Raw genomic sequence first — 19,693 nt, 5'->3', positions numbered from 1 at the left:
ATTACAATCAATAAAAACAAATGTGAAATATAATTAAATGAATAAAGAAAAGGGCGGAGGGGCACATGGGTAATTATGGGATTGGAGGAAGGGCATTTTTGGAAAAGAATAAAGAAAAACGTAAAAGGTGGAAGGAAAGTTGGCGCCTCGAAGGGCACATGGGTAATTTTCTGTTTCTTTTTTCTTTTTTCTTTTTTAATTTTTTTAAATTATTTATTATGGCAGTTTTAAATGTCTGCGAATAGTCAACATAGTTGACTTCCACACACCCAGTTCTTTACGTCATTTCCATTATAAATTTTATTATTGTCATTTTCTCCATTTTGGTCTTTGAATTTGCACGTTTCTTCATATTTAAATTAATAATAAATATTTTAATCTCTTTCGATTATATTAGGTAGTTGTCTCAATAGCTGTTTTCGTCAACTATATAAGACCCTAGTAACAACTACGATATATATATATATATATAAAATAATAATTTAAATAGTCGATTTTTAGAAGTTTCAAACTGAAATTGTATTCGTTAAAGAAAAGCTCAAACAGATAAATCTAATTGTACAGAAGTGAGACATTGAAATATGATGTATAAAAATAATAATTAATATTTTATTTACGAATTATACGTCAGCATGGGAGGTTTATAACATTCCATCAGAGAATTAAATCCATTTTTGAACAAATTTCTATTTAAAAATGCATTTTTGAACAAATTTCTATTTAAATGGAAATAACGTAACTCCACTCTTATGTCCCAATTTAATTTTATTTGGTTTAATTACTTTAATTGAAAATAAATAAATAAATAAATTAATAAATTAATAAATTTGACAAATCCAGATCCGGAAGTCCAATTGACCAAATCGCCCATGAAGAATCTCAGATTTACTCCGAACAAATTCCCATTTTTTCTGTATATATATATATAATCGTCGTCTCCAGTATCTTCGCTCCAAGTCTAACCCGAGTCCTTCTTTCTCTGATTGAAGCTTCTGCAACTCTGTCAATTGGTTAACAATGGCGGAAGCTTCGGTCAAACCCACTCCTCTTCTGAAAGATGAACTCGATATCGTCATCCCTACGATTCGAAACCTGGATTTCTTGGAGATGTGGAGGCCATTTTTTGAGCAATACCATTTGATCATTGTTCAAGATGGTGACCCATCGAAGACGATTAAGGTTCCTGAAGGATTCGATTATGAACTCTATAATCGGAATGATATCAATCGGATTCTTGGTCCGAAGGCGTCTTGCATTTCCTTTAAGGATTCTGCTTGCCGATGCTTCGGCTATATGGTTTCCAAGAAGAAGTACATCTTCACAATTGATGATGATTGCTTTGTAAGATCTACTTGATTTTGCTTGTTCGCTTTCGTTTTTGAGTTTTGGTTTGCTTGATTTCTTCGATTACGTGTTCTCTGTGTTGATCGGATGCTCAGTGTTTTGTAGATCTGCTTGTTTGTTCGTTTTTTGGGCTGAAATTGTTTTTTAGCTTGTTTTTTTTTTTTTTTTCTTCTTCTGATTGATTTTGTTGTTCTGAGTTCTTCATCTGGTTGCTGTTTGAAATGGATCAATGCTGGTTTTTCTTTTCGTTCTTCTTAAAGATTATGCTGTTTGTTTTCTAGATTGAACACCTTAACGATTGATGGCTTCTGTGGTCAATTCCATCCTCTGTCTTGCAAGTTATGAATAGTTATTGGATTTATATATGCTAGCGGAGGAACAGATCTTGTGGAAATGCTTGTTTGTTTGAAACAGTTCTTTTGTTATATAGATAATTGTAGCTTTCTTTGAATGAATGACGGCTATCACATATGATGGTGTTACTGATGAAATGTAGTTGAGAACTGTGAGAGCTCACATCGGTTGGAGAGGAGGACGAAACATTCCTTATTAAGGGTGTGTAAACCTCTCCATAGTAGATGTGTTTTAAAACCGTGAGGCTGACAGCGATACGGGCCAAAGTGGACTACTAGCGGTGGGTATATCTGCGAGGGTGGGTTTGGGCTGTTACAAATGGTATCAGAGTCAGATATCGAGTGGTGTGCCAGCGAGGACGTTGGGTCCCAAGGGGGGTGGATTGTGAGATCCCACATTGGTTGGACGAGGGAAAGGAGCACTCTTATAAGGGTGTGGAAACCTCTCCCTAGCAGACGCGTTTTAAAATCGTGAGGTTAACGGTGATACGTAATAGGCCAAAGTGGACAATATCTGTTAGCAGTGAACATGGACCATTACACATGGTATGAGAGCTAGACATCGAGCAGTGTGTCAGTGAGGACGCTGGTCCCAAGGAGGGTGGATTGTGAGATCCCACATCGGTTGGAGAAGGGATGAGGACGCTGGCCCCAAGGAGGGTGGATTGTGAGATCTCACATCGGTTGGAGTAGAAGTGTGGAAACCTCTCCCTAGTAGGCGTTTTAAAACTGTGAGGCTGACGGCGATGCGTAACGAACTAAAGCGGACAATATCTACTAGCGGTGGACTTGAGCTTGGGCTTGGGCCGTAACAAGAACCTTGTTACTGACTGAGAAAATGGGAAAGAAGCGATTTGTTTGCATCTTTACAAACATATTCTGCTTCACTGCCTTGATCTAAAGGGTTAAACTATGATCAAGATTTGATGGTTTCTTGTAAATCTGCCATTGCAGGTTGCGAAGGACCCCTCGAACAAAGATATCAACGCACTCGAGCAGCACATAAAGAACCTTCTATCACCAGCCACTCCACATTTCTTCAATACTCTGTATGATCCATACAGAGAAGGTGCAGACTTTGTCCGTGGATACCCTTTCAGTCTCCGCGAGGGTGTCCCGACCGCGGTTTCTCATGGACTTTGGCTTAACATTCCTGACTATGATGCTCCTACTCAGCTCGTTAAGCCTCGTGAAAGGAACTCTAGGTGTGTGTGGATTGCTATCGTGTTTCGATTAGTTTACTCGAGCATACTCGAACATAGAGAAGTTCCATAGTCATTAACTTTGTTGAGATGTTCTTTGTATATCTTGTTTAGGTATGTAGATGCAGTCTTGACAATTCCCAAGGGAACCTTGTTTCCCATGTGTGGAATGAATCTCGCATTCAACCGTGAACTGATCGGACCCGCTATGTATTTCGGACTCATGGGTGATGGGCAGCCGATTGGACGTTACGACGATATGTGGGCCGGGTGGTGTGTGAAGGTATAGCCAAAACGTGATCCTTTTCTGTGATCTTTAGCCAAATGCAGAGCTAAAGTATTGGTTGATGAACTTGTTGCAGGTGATTTGTGACCATTTGGGGTGGGGAGTGAAGACAGGGCTGCCTTACATATGGCACAGCAAAGCCAGCAACCCATTTGTGAACCTCAAAAAGGAGTACAAAGGGATCTTCTGGCAAGAAGACCTGATCCCGTTCTTCCAGTCGGTCGTTCTCCCGAAAGATTGCACGACGGTTCAGAAATGCTACATCGAGTTGTCGAACCTAGTGAAGGAGAAACTCGGCCCCATCGATCCTTACTTCGTTAAGCTCTCGGAATCAATGGTCACTTGGATTGAAGCCTGGGACGAGCTCAACCCTGGTGGCCCTGCTCAGAACTAGGCTTTGCAAGGAACCAGGAAAACACATTTGGGATGCAGTTGTTTTGATGAGTCTTTTGCTAATCCTTTTCCCTTTCAGTATAATTTCAAGCTTAGAAGATTGTTTGCTGTTATATTCCAAACTATTTTGATTTAAATGTTTCAAAATTACTTCTTAAAAGATTCACGTCGTCTTCATTAGGGGTGCTCGAAAGACTCGATGGATTAAATGAGGTCAAACCCGGCCGACCCATGACCCATTGGACCAATCCATGCATGGCTCAGACGAGCCGTTTAGCAAGGTTGTGAATAGCTAGTTTAAGAATTCGTAATTTGGGTGGTTGAAGTTGAGATCGGTTAAAACTCTAGTGTTAAGCTCTTATATGATACGAAGGAAGCACTCTTATAATCGACCAGAACGATTAATTATAGTGAAAAATGTGTTGAGGTCATCATTAGTAGGTTTTTACATAACATGAACGAGTCTCGAGTTTTTGGGCATTTGAGGTCTCCCAAAGCTAAGTCTTGGGTTCGTTAAGACCGTGATTAAGTAATCACTTCAATCATGGTCCGACCTAAGGACACTAGAGATACGACATGTTTTTTTGTTACAAAAAAAACGTTTTATATAAGCAAATTTGATTCTAACTGTGTCAGAGTGTGCTCGGTGTTAACATTATTTGCTCGACATTGATACTATTTTTTTCGATAATACTAATTTATAGAAAATTATTTTCAGCTAAATATTATATTTAGTTTATTTATCTTTATTAAATAAATTAATGAACGTTTTCTCTGACCTCATTTTGCTAATGATAATTTTAAAATAGTTAAAACTAAAAATAAAAAAATAATAAATAATAAATAATAAATAATAAAAAAAAAATATAGCGAGTATTTTTTATTTTAGTAATCTATTAATTTAAAAATTCTTCGTGTAATAAATAAATAATTTCACGAGTATCTTCCAGACTGCGTGCAAGGTACGAGTACCCCAGCCCATTCATCTCTTCGTTCCCTCTGAACTCTGAAGTTCGCCTCAGATCCGATCGTCGCCGGAAGGTTTGCACTGAATTCAAAGCCTTGGTCTTAGATCTTCTCTTCTACCTTCAGATTTGTGCTTTCTCATCGCGCATTTTAGTTTCCGAATTCATGTTTTTCGTTGTCATTGAACCAAGGATTTTATCTCAATGCGTGATTGTTTTGGCGTGCTTATGCTTGATTACTTAGCGATGTATGATTTTTTTTTTTATTGAGTTTCTCTTGCATTCCTTGTCTAGATCTGGTTGGTTCTCTGGATTTAGAACTGTTCTCTTTGCTTTTAATTTGAGATCGAGGTATTGTGGTGTTTTTCGGTCGGGAATTTCCCCTAGTTCTGTTCGCCTCACTCTCTACCTCTCGATTGCTGCAATTATCAGATCTTGATTATGCATCATTACTAAACAGTTTGTCTGGCACGTTTGATTTTGTTAATTCATGAGCGTGCTTGTGTTGTTTCTTGATGTTTCCAAAGGTTATTACAGGATCTACGGAATATGTCTACATTTTAACTGTTTCTTACTTTTCGGCGAAATGTATCAGATTTTGAGTTGGGTTTTTAGGGTAGATGTCAGCTGGAATATTCCTCTTGCGTTCCTGTGCAAGTCTTCGTCAATTAATAGAATAATCACTGTAGTAGACTAACAAATGGTAGTCGTGTTTTGGAATTGGTGCTAGCTAATGGCTTCATGTCTTATGTTCCGCGTTTTAATGTTTTGGTTGCATTAGTATCAACTCGACCTATTACACTGACTAGGATCAACATTTAATTTGGAGATCTATTGCTCTTAACCTTATCTCTCTAGAACACGATAACTTTGCAACTTTCTATTAATTGTGCAACCTGGGTCTTGTTAGTATCTTCTTAATTTAGGTTGGGGTTTATTTATTTAGACGACAATCCTTACCTCAGAAATAGGTTAGGTGGCTAATTTTTCCAAAAAGATTGATTATATATGTATGTTATTTCACTTGTATAAGAGAATTATTCTCAGCTCAAAGCTAACTGTTGAAATTATAAGTTGTTACATATTGAAGTTAGAAAAATCCTTAAAACAGTTACAACGGAGGAACGATTAACCTGAAAGTATGGTGTTCAAATATTAAGTTTGATGTTTCGTTACAGCAGAAGCTTGGTTCCTTACGTTTTAACTCGAGATTTAAAATTTTCTTTTGATACACGATAAGAATATATGCAATATATGGAGTTGTAAGCAGGCCTTCGAGATCCTTCTGCCATGGATTTTCGCCCGTTTATGTTCTGACCTTTGTTATTATCCCTTCTCTGTTTCTTCTGGTTGAAAGGCAAGCTTCTGAGTTGTGACATTTGAAAGAAATCGAAGAGCCATGGGCCGTGGAGTTAGCAGTGGTGGGGGGCAGAGCTCACTGGGGTACCTGTTTGGCAGTGGAGAAGCTCCCAATGCAGGTGCACCTAAAGGTGGCCAAGCACCACCTTCAAATGAAGGGAAGGCTGTATCCAAGCCAGCAGCGTCCAAACCTGCTGCTACTGCTTCACCACCTGCAGATGCCACCAAGCAGATTCCGGCTGGTATTCATAGTAGCTCCTCAAACAACTATTTGAGGGCTGACGGTCAGAACACTGGCAATTTCATAACGGTATGGCCAATTACGATTATTCAGCAATTTATCTAGCCTAATTTGACTGCTAGCATGTTTTTGATCATTTCCAGACTCCAGAGAAGTAATTTTGTTCCACTTTTACATGACTACATCAAATCCACCCCTGCCCCCTGCCCCCAAATAGCATCTATTATCTTGTCTGTTTCAAATTCTTCCACTTTCCTATCCCATCTTTGAATTGTTGAAGACATTGGCCCTCATAGCAGTGACTTATCTTTGTGACTATTTTCTGGACTTGTAATCAAAGATGTTCACATTTCTTTAACGTCTTATAACTCCACCGAGGAATAATTATCCGAAAGCACCCAATCGACCAGGTGCAAATGAGGACCGCAACTAATCTTGTGCAAAAATGGCACCACGAGGAACCAAGCTTTGTTACCTTGATCTGATATAACAAAAGGGGATTATAGTGATTGATTAGTTTTGCTTGTGGATGCAGGATCGACCATCAACCAAGGTCCATGCCGCCCCGGGCGGTGGATCGTCTCTGGATTACCTGTTTGGTGGTGCTGGTGGAAAATGAAACCTGCAAAAATCACAACTGAATAGAGCTATTTGAAGACTCCATATTATGTGAATTTTTATATGATGTTGAAGGGGCAATGTTTTTTCCATCTGAAATGATACTATGGCAGGACGATATGCTTTACAATGTGTAGATGCTTGTGGTTTCTGCTGTGTTTGTGTTGGGGTTTTATTCAATCAATTTTTATTTTGGATTCATGAAAAGCTGTTGTGAAGCTGTCTGTGTCTGTCAAGGATCTTTCTTACATGAAATGCATTACTTTCTCTTTCACTGTGCTCTATGGCTACTCATAACATTCTTCAAACTTTTCTTAAATTAAAAATCTGAAAATGGGGAGTTTATTGCATGCTTTATTTCCACCCGCCTGTCGTGCGGGTGACCCAGGTTCGATCCCAATTACGGTGCTTTACTTTTCATTTCATTCATTAAAAATGGCTTGGACACAAACATGTAGATAAGAGATTTCCAATGAAATTTTGATTGATTCAATGTTGTAGTATAGTGATGAGTATTCCCGTGGGCAACCGGATTCGATCCCCGGCAATGGCGCTCTACTTTTCAATGAAATTTTGATTGATTCAATTATTTTTACGAGATGAGTATCTAGATTTTTCCTTCACAACAATGTCGTTGTAGTATAGTGGTGAGTATTCCCACCTGTCACGCGGGTGACTCGGGTTCGATCCCCGGCCAACGGCGTTTTACTTTTCATTTCATCCACTGAAAATGCTTTGGACACAAACATGTAGATCAGAGATTTTCCATTCAATTATTTTTACGAGAAGAGTATCTAGATTTTTCCTTCACAACAATGTTGTTGTAGTATAGTGGTGAGTATTCCCGCCTGTCACGTGGGTGACCTGGGTTCGATCCCCGGCAACGGCGTTTTACTTTTCATTTCATCCACTGAAAATGCTTTGAACACAAACATGTAGATCAGAGATTTTCCATTCAATTATTTTTACGAGAAGAGTATCTAGATTTTTCCTTCACAACAATGTTGTTGTAGTATAGTGGTGAGTATTCCCGCCTGTCACGTGGGTGACCTGGGTTCGATCCCCGGCAACGGCGTTTTACTTTTCATTTCATCCACTGAAAATGCTTTGAACACAAACATGTAGATCAGAGATTTTCCATTCAATTATTTTTACAAGACGAGTATCTAGATTTTCCCAATGTTGTTGTAGTATAGTGGTGAGTATTCCCGCCTGTCACGCGGGTGACCCGGGTTCGATCCTCGGCAATGGCGTTTTACTTTTCACTTTTCATTTCATCCACTGAAAATGCTTTGGACACAAACACGTAGATCAGAGATTTTTCATTCAATTATTTTTACGTAGATTTTCCCAATGTCGTTGTAGTATAGTGGTGAGAATTCCCGCTTGTCACGCGGGTGATCCAGGTTCGATCCCCAGCAACGGCGTTTGACCATTTCATCCACTAAAAATGCTTTGGACTCAAACATGTAGTTGAGAGATTTTCTCTTCACAACAATGTCGTTGTAACATAGTGGTGAGTTGGTGAGTATTCCCAGGTGTGATCCCCGACAACAACGCTTTACTTTTCAAAAACACGTAGATGACAAATAATAAATATGGGATTGGAAGAAAGATGAAGAAAGGAAATAAGTTTGAGGATATATTGTATGGATACTATCATAAAAGTGTATTACAAACAATAATAATAATAATAATAATAATAATAATAATAATAGATATGATGTTGTGATTCAAAGCTACACTTAGTTATAGGAATGAGCAAAAACATGAAACGAGTGGAAAGAGATGAATTTAAAGTTGAAACAAAAGCTTGGCAAACAAAAAACTCCAGCTTTCCTTCTAGCTAGCTTTTAGTTGTTGGACCAAATGGTTCAAAACGCCGCAACTAAATTTTATTGTGCACTCCACAAATCCCACAACACTGTAGAAGGGCTATCTTTTGATTCTCTTAGGGCAACAAGTCCGGTCTCTAGATGAGCTGCGGAGGGGCTCGCTCTCTCATTTCGCTTGCTGGGCGGCCTACTCATCAATTACTTACTTTAAACCTCATATTATCATGAATTTGAGATTCAAAAGGAAGAGGGCTTGAATTTGTCTTACCTCAGGCTCAACAGGTTTGGACTCCTCAGCTTTGAAGTTTTCCTCACCTGATCAATCAGTCGGTTCATAAATCGGTAAATATGTGAGAACGAGAAGTACTACAAGTACATGTGAGAACGAGAAGTACTACAAGTACATGTGAGAACGAGAAGTACTACAAGTACATGTGAGAACGAGAAGTACTACAAGTACATGTGAGAACGAGAAGTACTACAAGTATATGTGAGAACGAGATGTACAAGCATATGCTGAGAACGAGAAATACTAGTATATGCGAGAACGAGAAATACTACTTCAAAAGTATTATTTGTTTTGTATCCACTTTCTACAAATGTTTAACGTTTTTAAAAACTTGTTTTTGTTTTTGGAACTTGTCTAGAAATTTAAATACGGTTTAGAAAGCCAAAATCAGGAGGAACCAAGCATAAAAACTACAAACCTAACATAAATTTCGAAAAGATTAAACTAAAAATGAAATCGTTATCAAACAAGGCGGGTCATTTAAGTGGTGATGGTAGATTCTGAGGTATATGATTATTATGTAAATGGACATGCAATAAGACGTTCTTGAGTATAAATTATGAGATATACCGCCATCTTCAGGCAAATCTGAGGTCCAGAGTGTGAGGTTGTCTCTCAACAGCTGCATGATCAGAGTGCTGTCCTTGTATGATTCCTCACTCAAGGTATCCAACTCTGCAATTGCCTCATCAAAAGCTTGTTTAGCCAAATGGCAAGCTCTGCAAAACAAAAACAAAAAATGGCATTACATTACAAGGGTAAATGTTTACTAACAATGGTGGTATGAGAATTGAAAACTAAGCTTAATAATACCTCTCAGGAGAATTCATAATCTCATAGTAGAAGACAGAAAAGTTGAGAGCAAGACCAAGACGGATTGGGTGGGTCGATGGGAGTTCGGTATTTGCAGTGCCTGAGGCAGCCTGTTACAAAAATGGCAATAGGACCTCAAATAATTGAAGAGTAGGCTAAAAGATATTAAACCATTGTTCTTATGTATTTCTAATGTGAAACTTGAATGATGTAAAGAAAATAAATGCCTCATATCCCTTCAACGACTGATCAGCAGCCTCTTTTCTATCTTGATCTGTCTTGAACTCAGCAAGATAACGATAGTAATCACCTTTCCTGAAATCATGGATGCCATGACAGTAACTACAGCATATACTCAAATTGGCTAAAGCACATTATGACCCAATTGTTCAAAACAGACATGCTATAGAAATATGATGAACAAGAAAACAACTAGATCAAGCCATATTCATTATCAACCTATCAATGGCCTATCTGATAGATTTTGAGAATGAATAGAACATATATCCCTAACATTGGGGCGTGCGGTGTCTCCGCGTGTGGTGTACTGGGTGGAATCAAAGGTCACCGATATTCAAAAACAAAACACAGAAAACAGAAGTTCATCAGTAAAAGATCTGCAGCATTTGGATTAGAATTATAAGAACAAGCCTTTCTATGTTTCTTCTCAGATTTCAAATATATAAATTACTTGTCCAATGAAGAAAGGTACGCAGATCATCAAAATTGAGATTGGTTGTAACAAAAGAACTCACATCTTGTAGTAGAAGACAGTGGCTTCTGCAGCAGACGAATGAGGGATTAGATGCTTGTCTATGATAGAGAGAATATCACCACAAATCTTTGAAAGTTCCTCCTCGACTTTCTGGCGGTAACTCTTTATCAATTTTACAATGTTCTCATTCCCCTTAGACTCCTCTTTCTGCTCAATTGAAGACATGATGCGCCAAGAGGCTCGTCGTGCACCTATCACATTTTTGTACCCCACAGAAAGAAGGTTCCTCTCCTCTACAGTTAGTTCGAGGTCAAGCTTTGCAATATTCTTCATATACTCAACCATTTCTGCATCATTGGATCAATCAAACTCCGTGAAGAAAAGCTTTCACCTCACAGACATGGAAACATCCTCCAATTATTCAAGAAAACAACGAGGCATTAAGCTAATATCAAGCATCTAACACAGCGATCGCGAAGGCTACAGTAAGATCCAATAATTTATAACTTTCCATTTCTCAAACGCAAGCAAGAGGTAGAAATGAATCAGCATTTCAACTACAAATTCGACATGAGAAGCAACGCTAAAAGCCAAAAGCCAAAAAAGAAAAACTCGCCAGCAAAGCAAAAAATCCAGAAAACAAGATCAACAACCTCCCGTCGTCCACACTTGCCAACAGAGATCATAATCCGAAACAAAACAACAGATCATTGACAAAATCATCATAAAATCGCACCTCAATGGAAGGAAAATAACAATACAACAAAAATCAGAGAAACAAGGAAGAAGAAGCACAAAGTGATGGAGCGTACCGTCATAGCGCTCGGCCTGCTCAGCAAGCTTGGCCATGTAGACCTGAGTTTCTCTCTCCTTCTCGGCGGAAGACATGGTTTGAGAGAGCGGAAAAGAACGGAACAAAAAATGCGAAAAACAGAGAGAACCAGAGACAAAGGGAAGAAGAAGAAGAAGAAGAAGAAGAAGCGAATAGAGAGAGGAAGAGAGGGAGGAGGGGAAGGGGAAGTTAAGGTGCGGGAGAAAATGGAGGTTCTGGCAATGGAGGACAGAGAAGGAAGAAGACTGAATCTGAACCGTTGGATTAGATTGAGAGTTCTGTTGTGGCTGTAGCAAAGTGAAAACCGCGAAGTTGGCGGTATGCCCTTTCAATTCCATTTTTTTCTATTTCAGTTTTCTTTTTATTATTATTATTTTTTTTTTATTTCCAAATTTGTGGATCAAATTAACCTTTCTCCCTCCTCTCTTTTCCTAATTTTTTTTTTTTTTTAATTTCCTTTATTTATATATTATTTTTCATTTTAGCCCTTTTAGCGAGTTTTTTTTTTTTTTTCTCTAGAAATTTGTTTTGGAATTTAATAGAAATTTGAGACATATATTATTCAGTTAATAAATTGACATGATAATTGATAAGTTAAAAGTAGATGATCGACATGGTAAATAATGTCGATGATATCGCTAGAAATAAAATGTAATCGAGGTTTTTACTTTAGAAATTATAAGATGTTAAAAAGTGATTGTTTAATTGGTATCTTACCCTAAAAAGTTTAATTGGTAAATGATCAAATATTAAATAACAAAAATGTTTAGATTTTGGAATTTAGTTTTTTTTTTTCTTCAAAGTTTAACGTTTTTGATCTTTGATCTATTAGTATCTCGAAAATATTTACATTAATGTATTGGTAGATTTTGAAATTTAGTTAATATCACGAAAAGATGTTCCAAAACATAATTCTAAATTAAGGTAGGTGTGGGTTGTAATAAAGACGAGGATTATGGATATTAATTAAGAGTAATATGAATCGAGGTATAAAGTCTTCACAATAAAGTTTGCATTATTTAAAACTTAGGTTAAAAATAGCAAAGACGTCCTTCGAAAACAATCGATTCTTCACGGATTGAATTTTGGAACCTATCCTTTATAGCGAAAGAAATATCACAAATTATTACGATGCATAAAAACTTGATTTATGACTAATATGAATATAGTTCAACGATATCGGTCGGTTTCAAGCTGATTCAAAGACTCGAAAAGAAATGAGTAAAAGATAGCCGCTCTTGAATATAAAAATTGGTCATGGTTTTCTAATTCTTAATACTACAGGATTGAGCATAAATGTAAGCCTGATTTTCTGCAGGAATATTGATCAGCTCTTGCCACTGCCCGCAGCACTTTGAATGAGTTTTTCTTCTTAGAGAGAGCTTCTAACCTGTTTTATATTTAACTGCAAGCCTAAATGCATAATTGCAAGAACAATTAATGTATGCTTTTCAAAAATTTGCAGCCAAGTATTATCAAAAAGAAACAACCGGTGGCAGAATATCAGAAAGCATAATCAAATGATTGCTGTTCATAAGGTTCATTATAAACTATAAGGTCAGAATGAATCCAGGGGCAGAATATCAGAAAGCATTATCAAATGAGTGTTGTTCATAAGGTTCATTAAAAACTATAAGGTCATAATGAATCCAGTGGCAGAATATCAGAAAGCATTATCAAATGAGTGTTGTTCATAAGGTTCATTAAAAACTATAAGGTCATAATGAATCCAGTGGCAGAATATCAGAAAGCATTATCAAATGAGTGTTGTTCATAAGGTTCATTAAAAACTATAAGGTCATAATGAATCCAGTGGCAGAATATCAGAAAGCATTATCAAATGAGTGTTGTTCATAAGGTTCATTAAAAACTATAAGGTCATAATGAATCCAGTGGCAGAATATCAGAAAGCATTATCAAATGAGTGTTGTTCATAAGGTTCATTAAAAACTATAAGGTCATAATGAATCCAGTGGCAGAATATCAGAAAGCATAATCAAATGAGTGATGTTCATAAGGTTCATTAAAAACTGTAAGATCAGAATGAATCCAGTGGCAGAATATCAGAAAGCATAATCAAATAAGTGCTGTTCATAAGGTTCATTATAAACTATAAGGTCAGAATGAATCCAGTGGCAGAATATCAGAAAGCATAATCAAATGAGTGCTGTTTATAAGGTTCATTAAAAACTACAAGGTCATAAGCAGATTTGCATGGTGCTGTTTAAAAACTATAGGGCCATAAACAGCATATTGACAATACTTTTCAGGTTTGCACCATTCACAAGCAGGGAGTATCAACCAATACTGTGAATATGCCACTGAGAGTGTCTGAATTTGAAACAGTTTATATTAGTGGGTACCTCCTTGTGCTGCTCTTTTATGGTTAGTGACCACTGAGGTTTAGTCAAGTTTCTCATCTCTGGGACTGCAGACCCAGTTGGCTCTCCAACAAACAGAAGGAGATAGTAGACGATCTGTCTTCCAACCCGACAGCTTCAGCTAAAAGGTAATTGAATAGTGTAAATGCAATGAAAATTACAAATATACCGAATGAAAAGTAATGAAAATATCATCACATGTGGCTGAGAATTGTACTCTATATGAAAGAATGAACAAAAGTCCAAGGCATATAGTTCAACTCTATTCCAATTTACAGATAATTATAGCAAGCTTCAAAAAAAGCATGATTTTTCCCATACGTTAGGTGTTGGCAAGTAATATCTTCCTACCATGCAATTCATGCATCCATGTATCTGGAATTCTGAACGGGCAGACATTCTCTCTCTCTCTCTATCACTCTCTCTTTTTTTAGGCTATGGATGGTAGGAGAAAATGTAGGTACCGTTCGAGAACGGTTCTGCTCTAGATGGTTTTGCTTCCAGACTAGTGTCCTCTATATGTGAATAATGATTAAAAGGTGTTGAGGATTGTCGGAAGAGGAGTCTCACATTAGCTAATTAAGGGGTTGGTCACGAGTTTATAAGTAAGAAATACATCTCCATTCGTACCGGCCTTTTGGGGAAGCCTAAAGCAAAGCCATGAGAGCTTATGCTCAAAGTGGACAATATCATACCAGTGTGGAGGGTCGTGATTCCTAACAAAAGGATCAACTCATTTTTCTCCGCCCCTTCAGTCAAAGGCTGGAGGTTTAAATTTAAACAGGCTTTATGTATATACTCCGCTAACTGGGAGAACAGTTGAACAGTTGAACCACCGGGAAAAGGCAAATGTTGTGGGAGTAAAACAAAAAGCTGCCAACAGGGAGTTCGATGAAAGGAAACCTTATAAATTGTAGCGAGAAGAGAAGAGATTAAGATTAGATTTGGGCCATTTGCTAAATTTCTACCCTTCTGTTATTAATTCTTGCAGTCTTGATGAAGTGGTTTTTTGTGAGTTACTTTTGAGGAAGTTTTTCGTATCATTTTCTCAAAAAATTAATGAAAATTTACGATTTTTTATAACCAAAAAGAAAAGGCTAAGAAAAGAAGAAAGGAAGAGAAATTTTGCAACTTAATGAAGTTCAGAAACATTAAAGAGAAAAAAGAAAAAAGAAAAAAGAAAAAAAAAAACCTTTAGAATAAAATCTTCATAATGTTTGTCCATCCACGACAGGCTTTCCAAATGCCTAGACGCCTGATCAGGAACATAAGCCGTAACAAGTGCATGAAAGAATGATTGGAAGATGTCATGAGCAGTTGCATCTTTTCGCACAATAACACAGATAATTGCCTTCCTCTCCATTAGAAGGTACTTCACTGGCAAACGAATAACATATGATCAGATGGAGTTATAAAATACAGCTCAAACCTATCTTTCGGAAAATATTTAAAAGTACTCCAACCTTTGTTACTATTGGCACCTGCCAATTGCAACAGCTCCTTCCTATACCAAAATAATGTTATTAGCCATATATCAGTTATATGAACTGTGGAAAAGAATAACTATGACAGATAACCAGACAAAATTCAGTCTTCCAATCGCATGTGTTCTTTAAATAAAAGTAAATTTCTTGACACTTGCAACGGATATACTATATTGCCTAAATCCTAATGATAAACCATATTTGATTGATCTACCTATGGAGTATCGTGTAGCTAGTTTATTTATTTATTAATTTATTTAATGTAAACAATAGTACATTTACAACCACTTCTATTTTCGCTTCCACATATGCCAGCATTTTAAACTCTTGGGAGTTCTTTCAATATTGAGTCTTGTAATTATTGCATCCAAAACTTGTCCATTTGAAAACCTTTTTTATAACACTTTGGCTTAACCTGCTTCTTTGTCATTTATTTGTCAAATGAATGTCTTTTTCTTATCTAAATAATAAGAAAAGAAAAAAGGGCAAGCAAGTCAAAAAGCTGGTATGTAAAAACTCACATTTCTGAGTAATGAAGTGAAGAGATCCTCTCTCCTAATCTTACACGTGTATGGATTAACTTAATACTCCTTAAACTCCATGAAGAAACCCATGTGGGTAAAACATGCTCCATCTTAGAAACCTGTTGAGGAGAGAGAACTGAATGCAGGTTCAGTCGCATGGTAAATTTTCTTTAAACAAAGAGATTAGAGAACAGCAAATTTTTATTTATCGCAGAAAGAGGTAGATTTTAAAATAGTTTTGTTGCATAAATCACATGTTAACGCGTGTGAATGGAATTTACAGTGTACATACGTACAAATAGCCCTGAACCATCCAGAAAATGAATCATGATCAGTAACAACAGGAAAGAATAAAGACATCGGGCATCACCTTGGCCAGTCTGAATAAAATGCTGCAAAGCAATTGAACACCTCTGAGGGTTGAGTGAAGTCAAGGAAAGGCAGCAAACAGCCTTGTAATTTGCTGCACAAATTCACAAGCAGAATTTTACAAAATTGTGACAGACCTACCAAGGCACGTTTGAAATCTACCATGACTACATATATATATATATTTTCCATCTTTTTTCTTTTTATGGAGACGAATAAACATTTTGAACCTAAAATACTATTAAGAAAATTTGATTAAGAAAAGTTAACGTGTTCATAAGAGATGATGGAGTAAAATTTGAACTCTTACCAATTCAGAAATTTAAAAACTAAATGTCACGTCAACATATACTATAAAGCGAGGGTTTGTTCAAGCAAATAACTCACCGTACATATGGAACAACGTGAGAGATAGAAAAGAAACCCAGATGGCCAGTGGGCATCCCATGGTAATACGAGCAAGGAGCATACCAATCGCCATGCCTACCATTGTTGCTACTGTTTCTTGACTTCCTTCCTATTGGTGCAAGAGTGACAATTGTCATTACAATATATCTGGATCAGAGATCATTCTTCACCTGGAAAGTGGCTTGCGCTATACCTTGGCAGATATATCAGCAGCATTATTCTGAAGGGCAAAATGTTGTGTTAAAGCAGCTCTAGTAGCTCCACTTGCCACACCGGCTGATTTGGATTGAAATCTATAGTTAGCATTAAGGATTACATCCAATTAATTAAAATATGAAGTCCAAACAGCATGCTTATTTTCTGTTGAATACACGAATTAGTATCATCCATAAGTCTACAGCACATGACCACCCTAACCACCAAAACTACCCTCCTTTCCTCTTGAGTTCCATTTTTCTAAAGTTTTTTTGGCTATATCTTTTAGGTACTAGTCCTTCAAACTGTATTGGATGTTTTTTAGCAACAATTGGGCGTTTCTCGAATTGGCTTGGTCCCTTTTGAGTCAACATGTTGGTGTTTTGTTAGTTGAACTTTACATGATTTATTGATTGATTAAAGGGTAATTTTCTATTTTGGTTTTGAATGTGTACAAATTTAATACTTATCGAAGTTTATGGTGTACTCTAATGAAATTAAATGTTTAAAGTTTAAAGTTTAAAGTTTAAATTCATCACTGAACTAAAGATGAAATGTGAGCTAAATATCAATTTGAAAATGTTTTTTTCACTGAACTAATATAACATTATTTATAACAACTTAGAAACACGATACCATTAGAAAAATCTCAACATTTACATGACAATACCATGTTTACATGAAAATTTCTAAAATCTGTAAGGACTTACTGAATGATCTTGACAGGCTCCCCAAGCAAACGATAAGCATAAATGCTGAAGGAAACAGGGGGGAAACGAGGTCCATCAACATACCTGTTCAGTACAAAGTCGTTGGTTATCTTAGGACATACAATTCAAAATGCAACATGGAAAAGTGAAAATGCTCAGTGTAGTAATCTTTCCGAAAATTAGAGATCTATTTACTTCAACAATTCCATGGCTGTAGGTTAGTTTGCTTAGCTATGAACAACGGTTTAAGCAGATGATAATTTACATTATAATGGAAACTCTCCACGGAAAAGATATAAAGGAAAAATCAGAAGGAAATGGATAAGTCTAATCCACTAGATACCCACATTTCTGCATGTACTTGTCCTAGAAAGAGAACTTATTGCAGGTTAAGTAAGGAATAAGGGGGAAAATACACATACCAAGATCATTCATGAAATCTGCAACCAAGCGCCACATTTTGGCATTGCTGTCCAGATTTGATCCCTGAAATGGACAATTGTTGTTGCTATATCATAGCCAAGAAAGAGGATTCATAATAAAAATGGTGAACTGAATTCTAGACTAACTCTACAAGTCTTGAATTCTATAAATATTATTACAACAAAATATTGAATTTGATAGGAGAAGACTATTTTTTTTTTTTTTTTCGATAGGAAACATGTGTGTATTCATCAAAAGGAACAAACGAGACAACCTAAGGGCAATGGGTAGAGATTACCCCTCCCCGAAAAAACTAGCAAAAGAAAACCTTTCAGTTGTTTATAACCATTTAAAGGCTGTGATTACAAAAGAATTTAGTAGGAGAAGACTAAGTATAAAATTGTATCTGCATCCAAAACCCCTTTCCCCTTTATTTACGCTATTATGGAACAAATTTTCAAGCAAATTACTATGCAAGTAAATCAGATATAGATTTATTTACGATTACAGAAGAGAACAGCACACCTGGTAAAATGTGAATAAGATACCTCCAACCATTCCAGTTAAATCCCTCAAAAACCACTGGAAAAGTTGCAACAGAAAAGAAAGAAAAATTTATTAACTAACAGCACATTCATTACAGGTATCTATCTTCCAAGCCACAAAAACTTGAGATCGATTATCAAAAGTTCAGTTATGAGTTCACCTGAAATGTTGCACCAATGACAGTTGCTGATTGCTCTCCGACCCCAATGGCGCTCAGGAGAGCCTAGGATAGATTGGGCGTAAATGCATATTAAATTTAGAAGAACCTGAACTGCACATGTGTGTATATATATATATATATATATATAATAAAAAGGCCTTACTTGGGTAGAGAGCATGGTCCTAATGTATGTCGATAGACCCTGAAAGACGATGAAAATCATAACTCAAGAACTCACTGTTCTCACTGGAAAATGTTACAATGCAAACCATAATATTGCCAAATGTTTATTTTGTAATCTATGAGTATCTTAGCCAATTTGCACACATCCCGACTAATCTCAAGGTTACTTGACCCTACAACATATTGTCATCAAGAAAACTCTTAAGATGTAAAATCCTAGAAAACTAACCACTGTTGCTTGAATTCATCCATTCCAAGCATTTTATTATTGACATCAGCTCATATTCATGGTGATTAAGATTGCCAAATGTAACAGGTGAGAAACAAGTAAATTAAACTTTTACCTGCAATGAGTCCCATATTTGAAAAGGAACATAATCGGGGGTCACACTACTAGGAAACCCCTGCAATTGAACGAACGATTGATAATAAGAAAGGAAAAAGAAAAAGAAGAAAAAAAAAAAAAAAAAAAAANCTCCGGTACAAACGCGTCAAAGAATCGTCTCCCCACGATTTTGAAACGAGAACCAGATCTATAGATTGAAAAAAAGAAAGAGGAAATATCAATCGCAAATTTCCAAAAGTGGTGAATGGAATCTGAGATGGGAAGGGAATCAGAACATTGCCTTTGAATGGACAGGGAAGGAGAAACAGTTATGGTGGCAGTCTTCCGAAGCTCCGATAATGAAGAACCATTCCATTCCTCCAAGAACACTTCTGATTGAGGATTTTTCCGATCCATGTGAGGTGATTCGAAGCTTGAAGGCCTTAGACTCTAATTCAAATCATTCAAATGAATTGCCCTGAAAGTAAATAGCTACAGCTGATCGGAATTGCAGAAATTAAAATTTTCGAACCTCAGACCGAAAAGAGAAGCAGAATCCTCCAAACAATTAGAGCTCACCGGCAGGTTTCAACTACTGTAGATCAAAATTTCCATGGCCTTCGAATTTAGCGCTACGCCTTCTGTCGATGGTGAGTTTCCTACTAAGATGAACAAACAGAATCAGTTGCCCCGTACAGACCAATGGGTTAATTTAACCTATTTTCTTTTTACAATAAAAT

General features: G+C 36.8%; 4 protein-coding genes and 3 non-coding genes across 13 annotated transcripts; 5 read left to right on the top strand and 2 right to left on the bottom strand.

Moving 5' to 3' along the window:
* Nucleotides 1-930: 930 nt before the first annotated feature.
* LOC111805805 (probable UDP-arabinopyranose mutase 2) lies at nt 931-3,740 on the top strand. The gene is made up of 4 exons (XM_023691037.1): nt 931-1,341; nt 2,652-2,902; nt 3,014-3,182; nt 3,262-3,740. The coding sequence occupies exons 1-4, from the start codon at nt 1,018-1,020 to the stop codon at nt 3,577-3,579; spliced, it is 1,062 nt and encodes a 353-aa protein (XP_023546805.1). The 5' UTR covers nt 931-1,017; the 3' UTR covers nt 3,580-3,740.
* Nucleotides 3,741-4,488: 748 nt separating this feature from the next.
* Nucleotides 4,489-7,039, top strand: LOC111805300 (protein SPIRAL1-like 2). The gene is made up of 3 exons (XM_023690300.1): nt 4,489-4,619; nt 5,901-6,212; nt 6,679-7,039. Exons 2-3 carry the CDS (start codon nt 5,943-5,945, stop codon nt 6,760-6,762), a joined length of 354 nt encoding a protein of 117 aa, XP_023546068.1. The 5' UTR covers nt 4,489-4,619; nt 5,901-5,942; the 3' UTR covers nt 6,763-7,039.
* Nucleotides 7,040-7,578: 539 nt separating this feature from the next.
* On the top strand, nt 7,579-7,650 carry TRNAD-GUC. Its single transcript has one exon. It is a non-coding gene; the product is annotated as a tRNA-Asp (tRNA).
* Nucleotides 7,651-7,764: 114 nt separating this feature from the next.
* On the top strand, nt 7,765-7,836 carry TRNAD-GUC. The gene has a single exon. It is a non-coding gene; the product is annotated as a tRNA-Asp (tRNA).
* Nucleotides 7,837-7,942: 106 nt separating this feature from the next.
* TRNAD-GUC lies at nt 7,943-8,014 on the top strand. The gene has a single exon. It is a non-coding gene; the product is annotated as a tRNA-Asp (tRNA).
* A 429-nt stretch (nt 8,015-8,443) lies between these two features.
* Nucleotides 8,444-11,562, bottom strand: LOC111805299 (14-3-3-like protein GF14 iota). The gene is made up of 7 exons (XM_023690298.1): nt 11,226-11,562; nt 10,454-10,760; nt 9,926-10,013; nt 9,699-9,808; nt 9,456-9,604; nt 8,865-8,911; nt 8,444-8,783 (listed from the first exon to the last, which is right to left on the bottom strand). The coding sequence occupies exons 1-7, from the start codon at nt 11,299-11,301 to the stop codon at nt 8,763-8,765; spliced, it is 798 nt and encodes a 265-aa protein (XP_023546066.1). The 5' UTR covers nt 11,302-11,562; the 3' UTR covers nt 8,444-8,762.
* A 901-nt stretch (nt 11,563-12,463) lies between these two features.
* LOC111805719 (protein root UVB sensitive 3) lies at nt 12,464-19,653 on the bottom strand. Of its 7 annotated transcripts, none has more exons than XM_023690922.1 (17): nt 19,486-19,653; nt 19,255-19,403; nt 19,106-19,161; nt 18,973-19,034; nt 18,609-18,647; nt 18,446-18,508; nt 18,265-18,321; nt 17,739-17,802; nt 17,317-17,400; nt 16,605-16,687; nt 16,391-16,520; nt 16,005-16,097; nt 15,632-15,770; nt 15,090-15,130; nt 14,819-15,003; nt 13,609-13,747; nt 12,464-12,658 (listed from the first exon to the last, which is right to left on the bottom strand). In XM_023690922.1, the coding sequence occupies exons 2-16, from the start codon at nt 19,368-19,370 to the stop codon at nt 13,649-13,651; spliced, it is 1,311 nt and encodes a 436-aa protein (XP_023546690.1). In that variant the 5' UTR covers nt 19,371-19,403; nt 19,486-19,653; the 3' UTR covers nt 12,464-12,658; nt 13,609-13,648. The 7 variants fall into 7 exon arrangements, with proteins under 7 accessions (XP_023546690.1, XP_023546689.1, XP_023546688.1 ...); XM_023690921.1 differs by having other exon boundaries at nt 19,255-19,451; nt 19,533-19,653; XM_023690920.1 differs by having other exon boundaries at nt 19,255-19,445; nt 19,533-19,653.
* Between the last annotated feature and the right edge of the window lie 40 nt (nt 19,654-19,693).

This window comes from Cucurbita pepo, chromosome LG11 (assembly GCF_002806865.2).
Source record: "Cucurbita pepo subsp. pepo cultivar mu-cu-16 chromosome LG11, ASM280686v2, whole genome shotgun sequence".
Classification (NCBI taxonomy): Eukaryota; Viridiplantae; Streptophyta; class Magnoliopsida; order Cucurbitales; family Cucurbitaceae; genus Cucurbita; species Cucurbita pepo.
The sequence above is the reverse complement of the archived record's forward strand: the minus strand, read 5'-3'. Positions and strand labels throughout refer to the sequence as shown.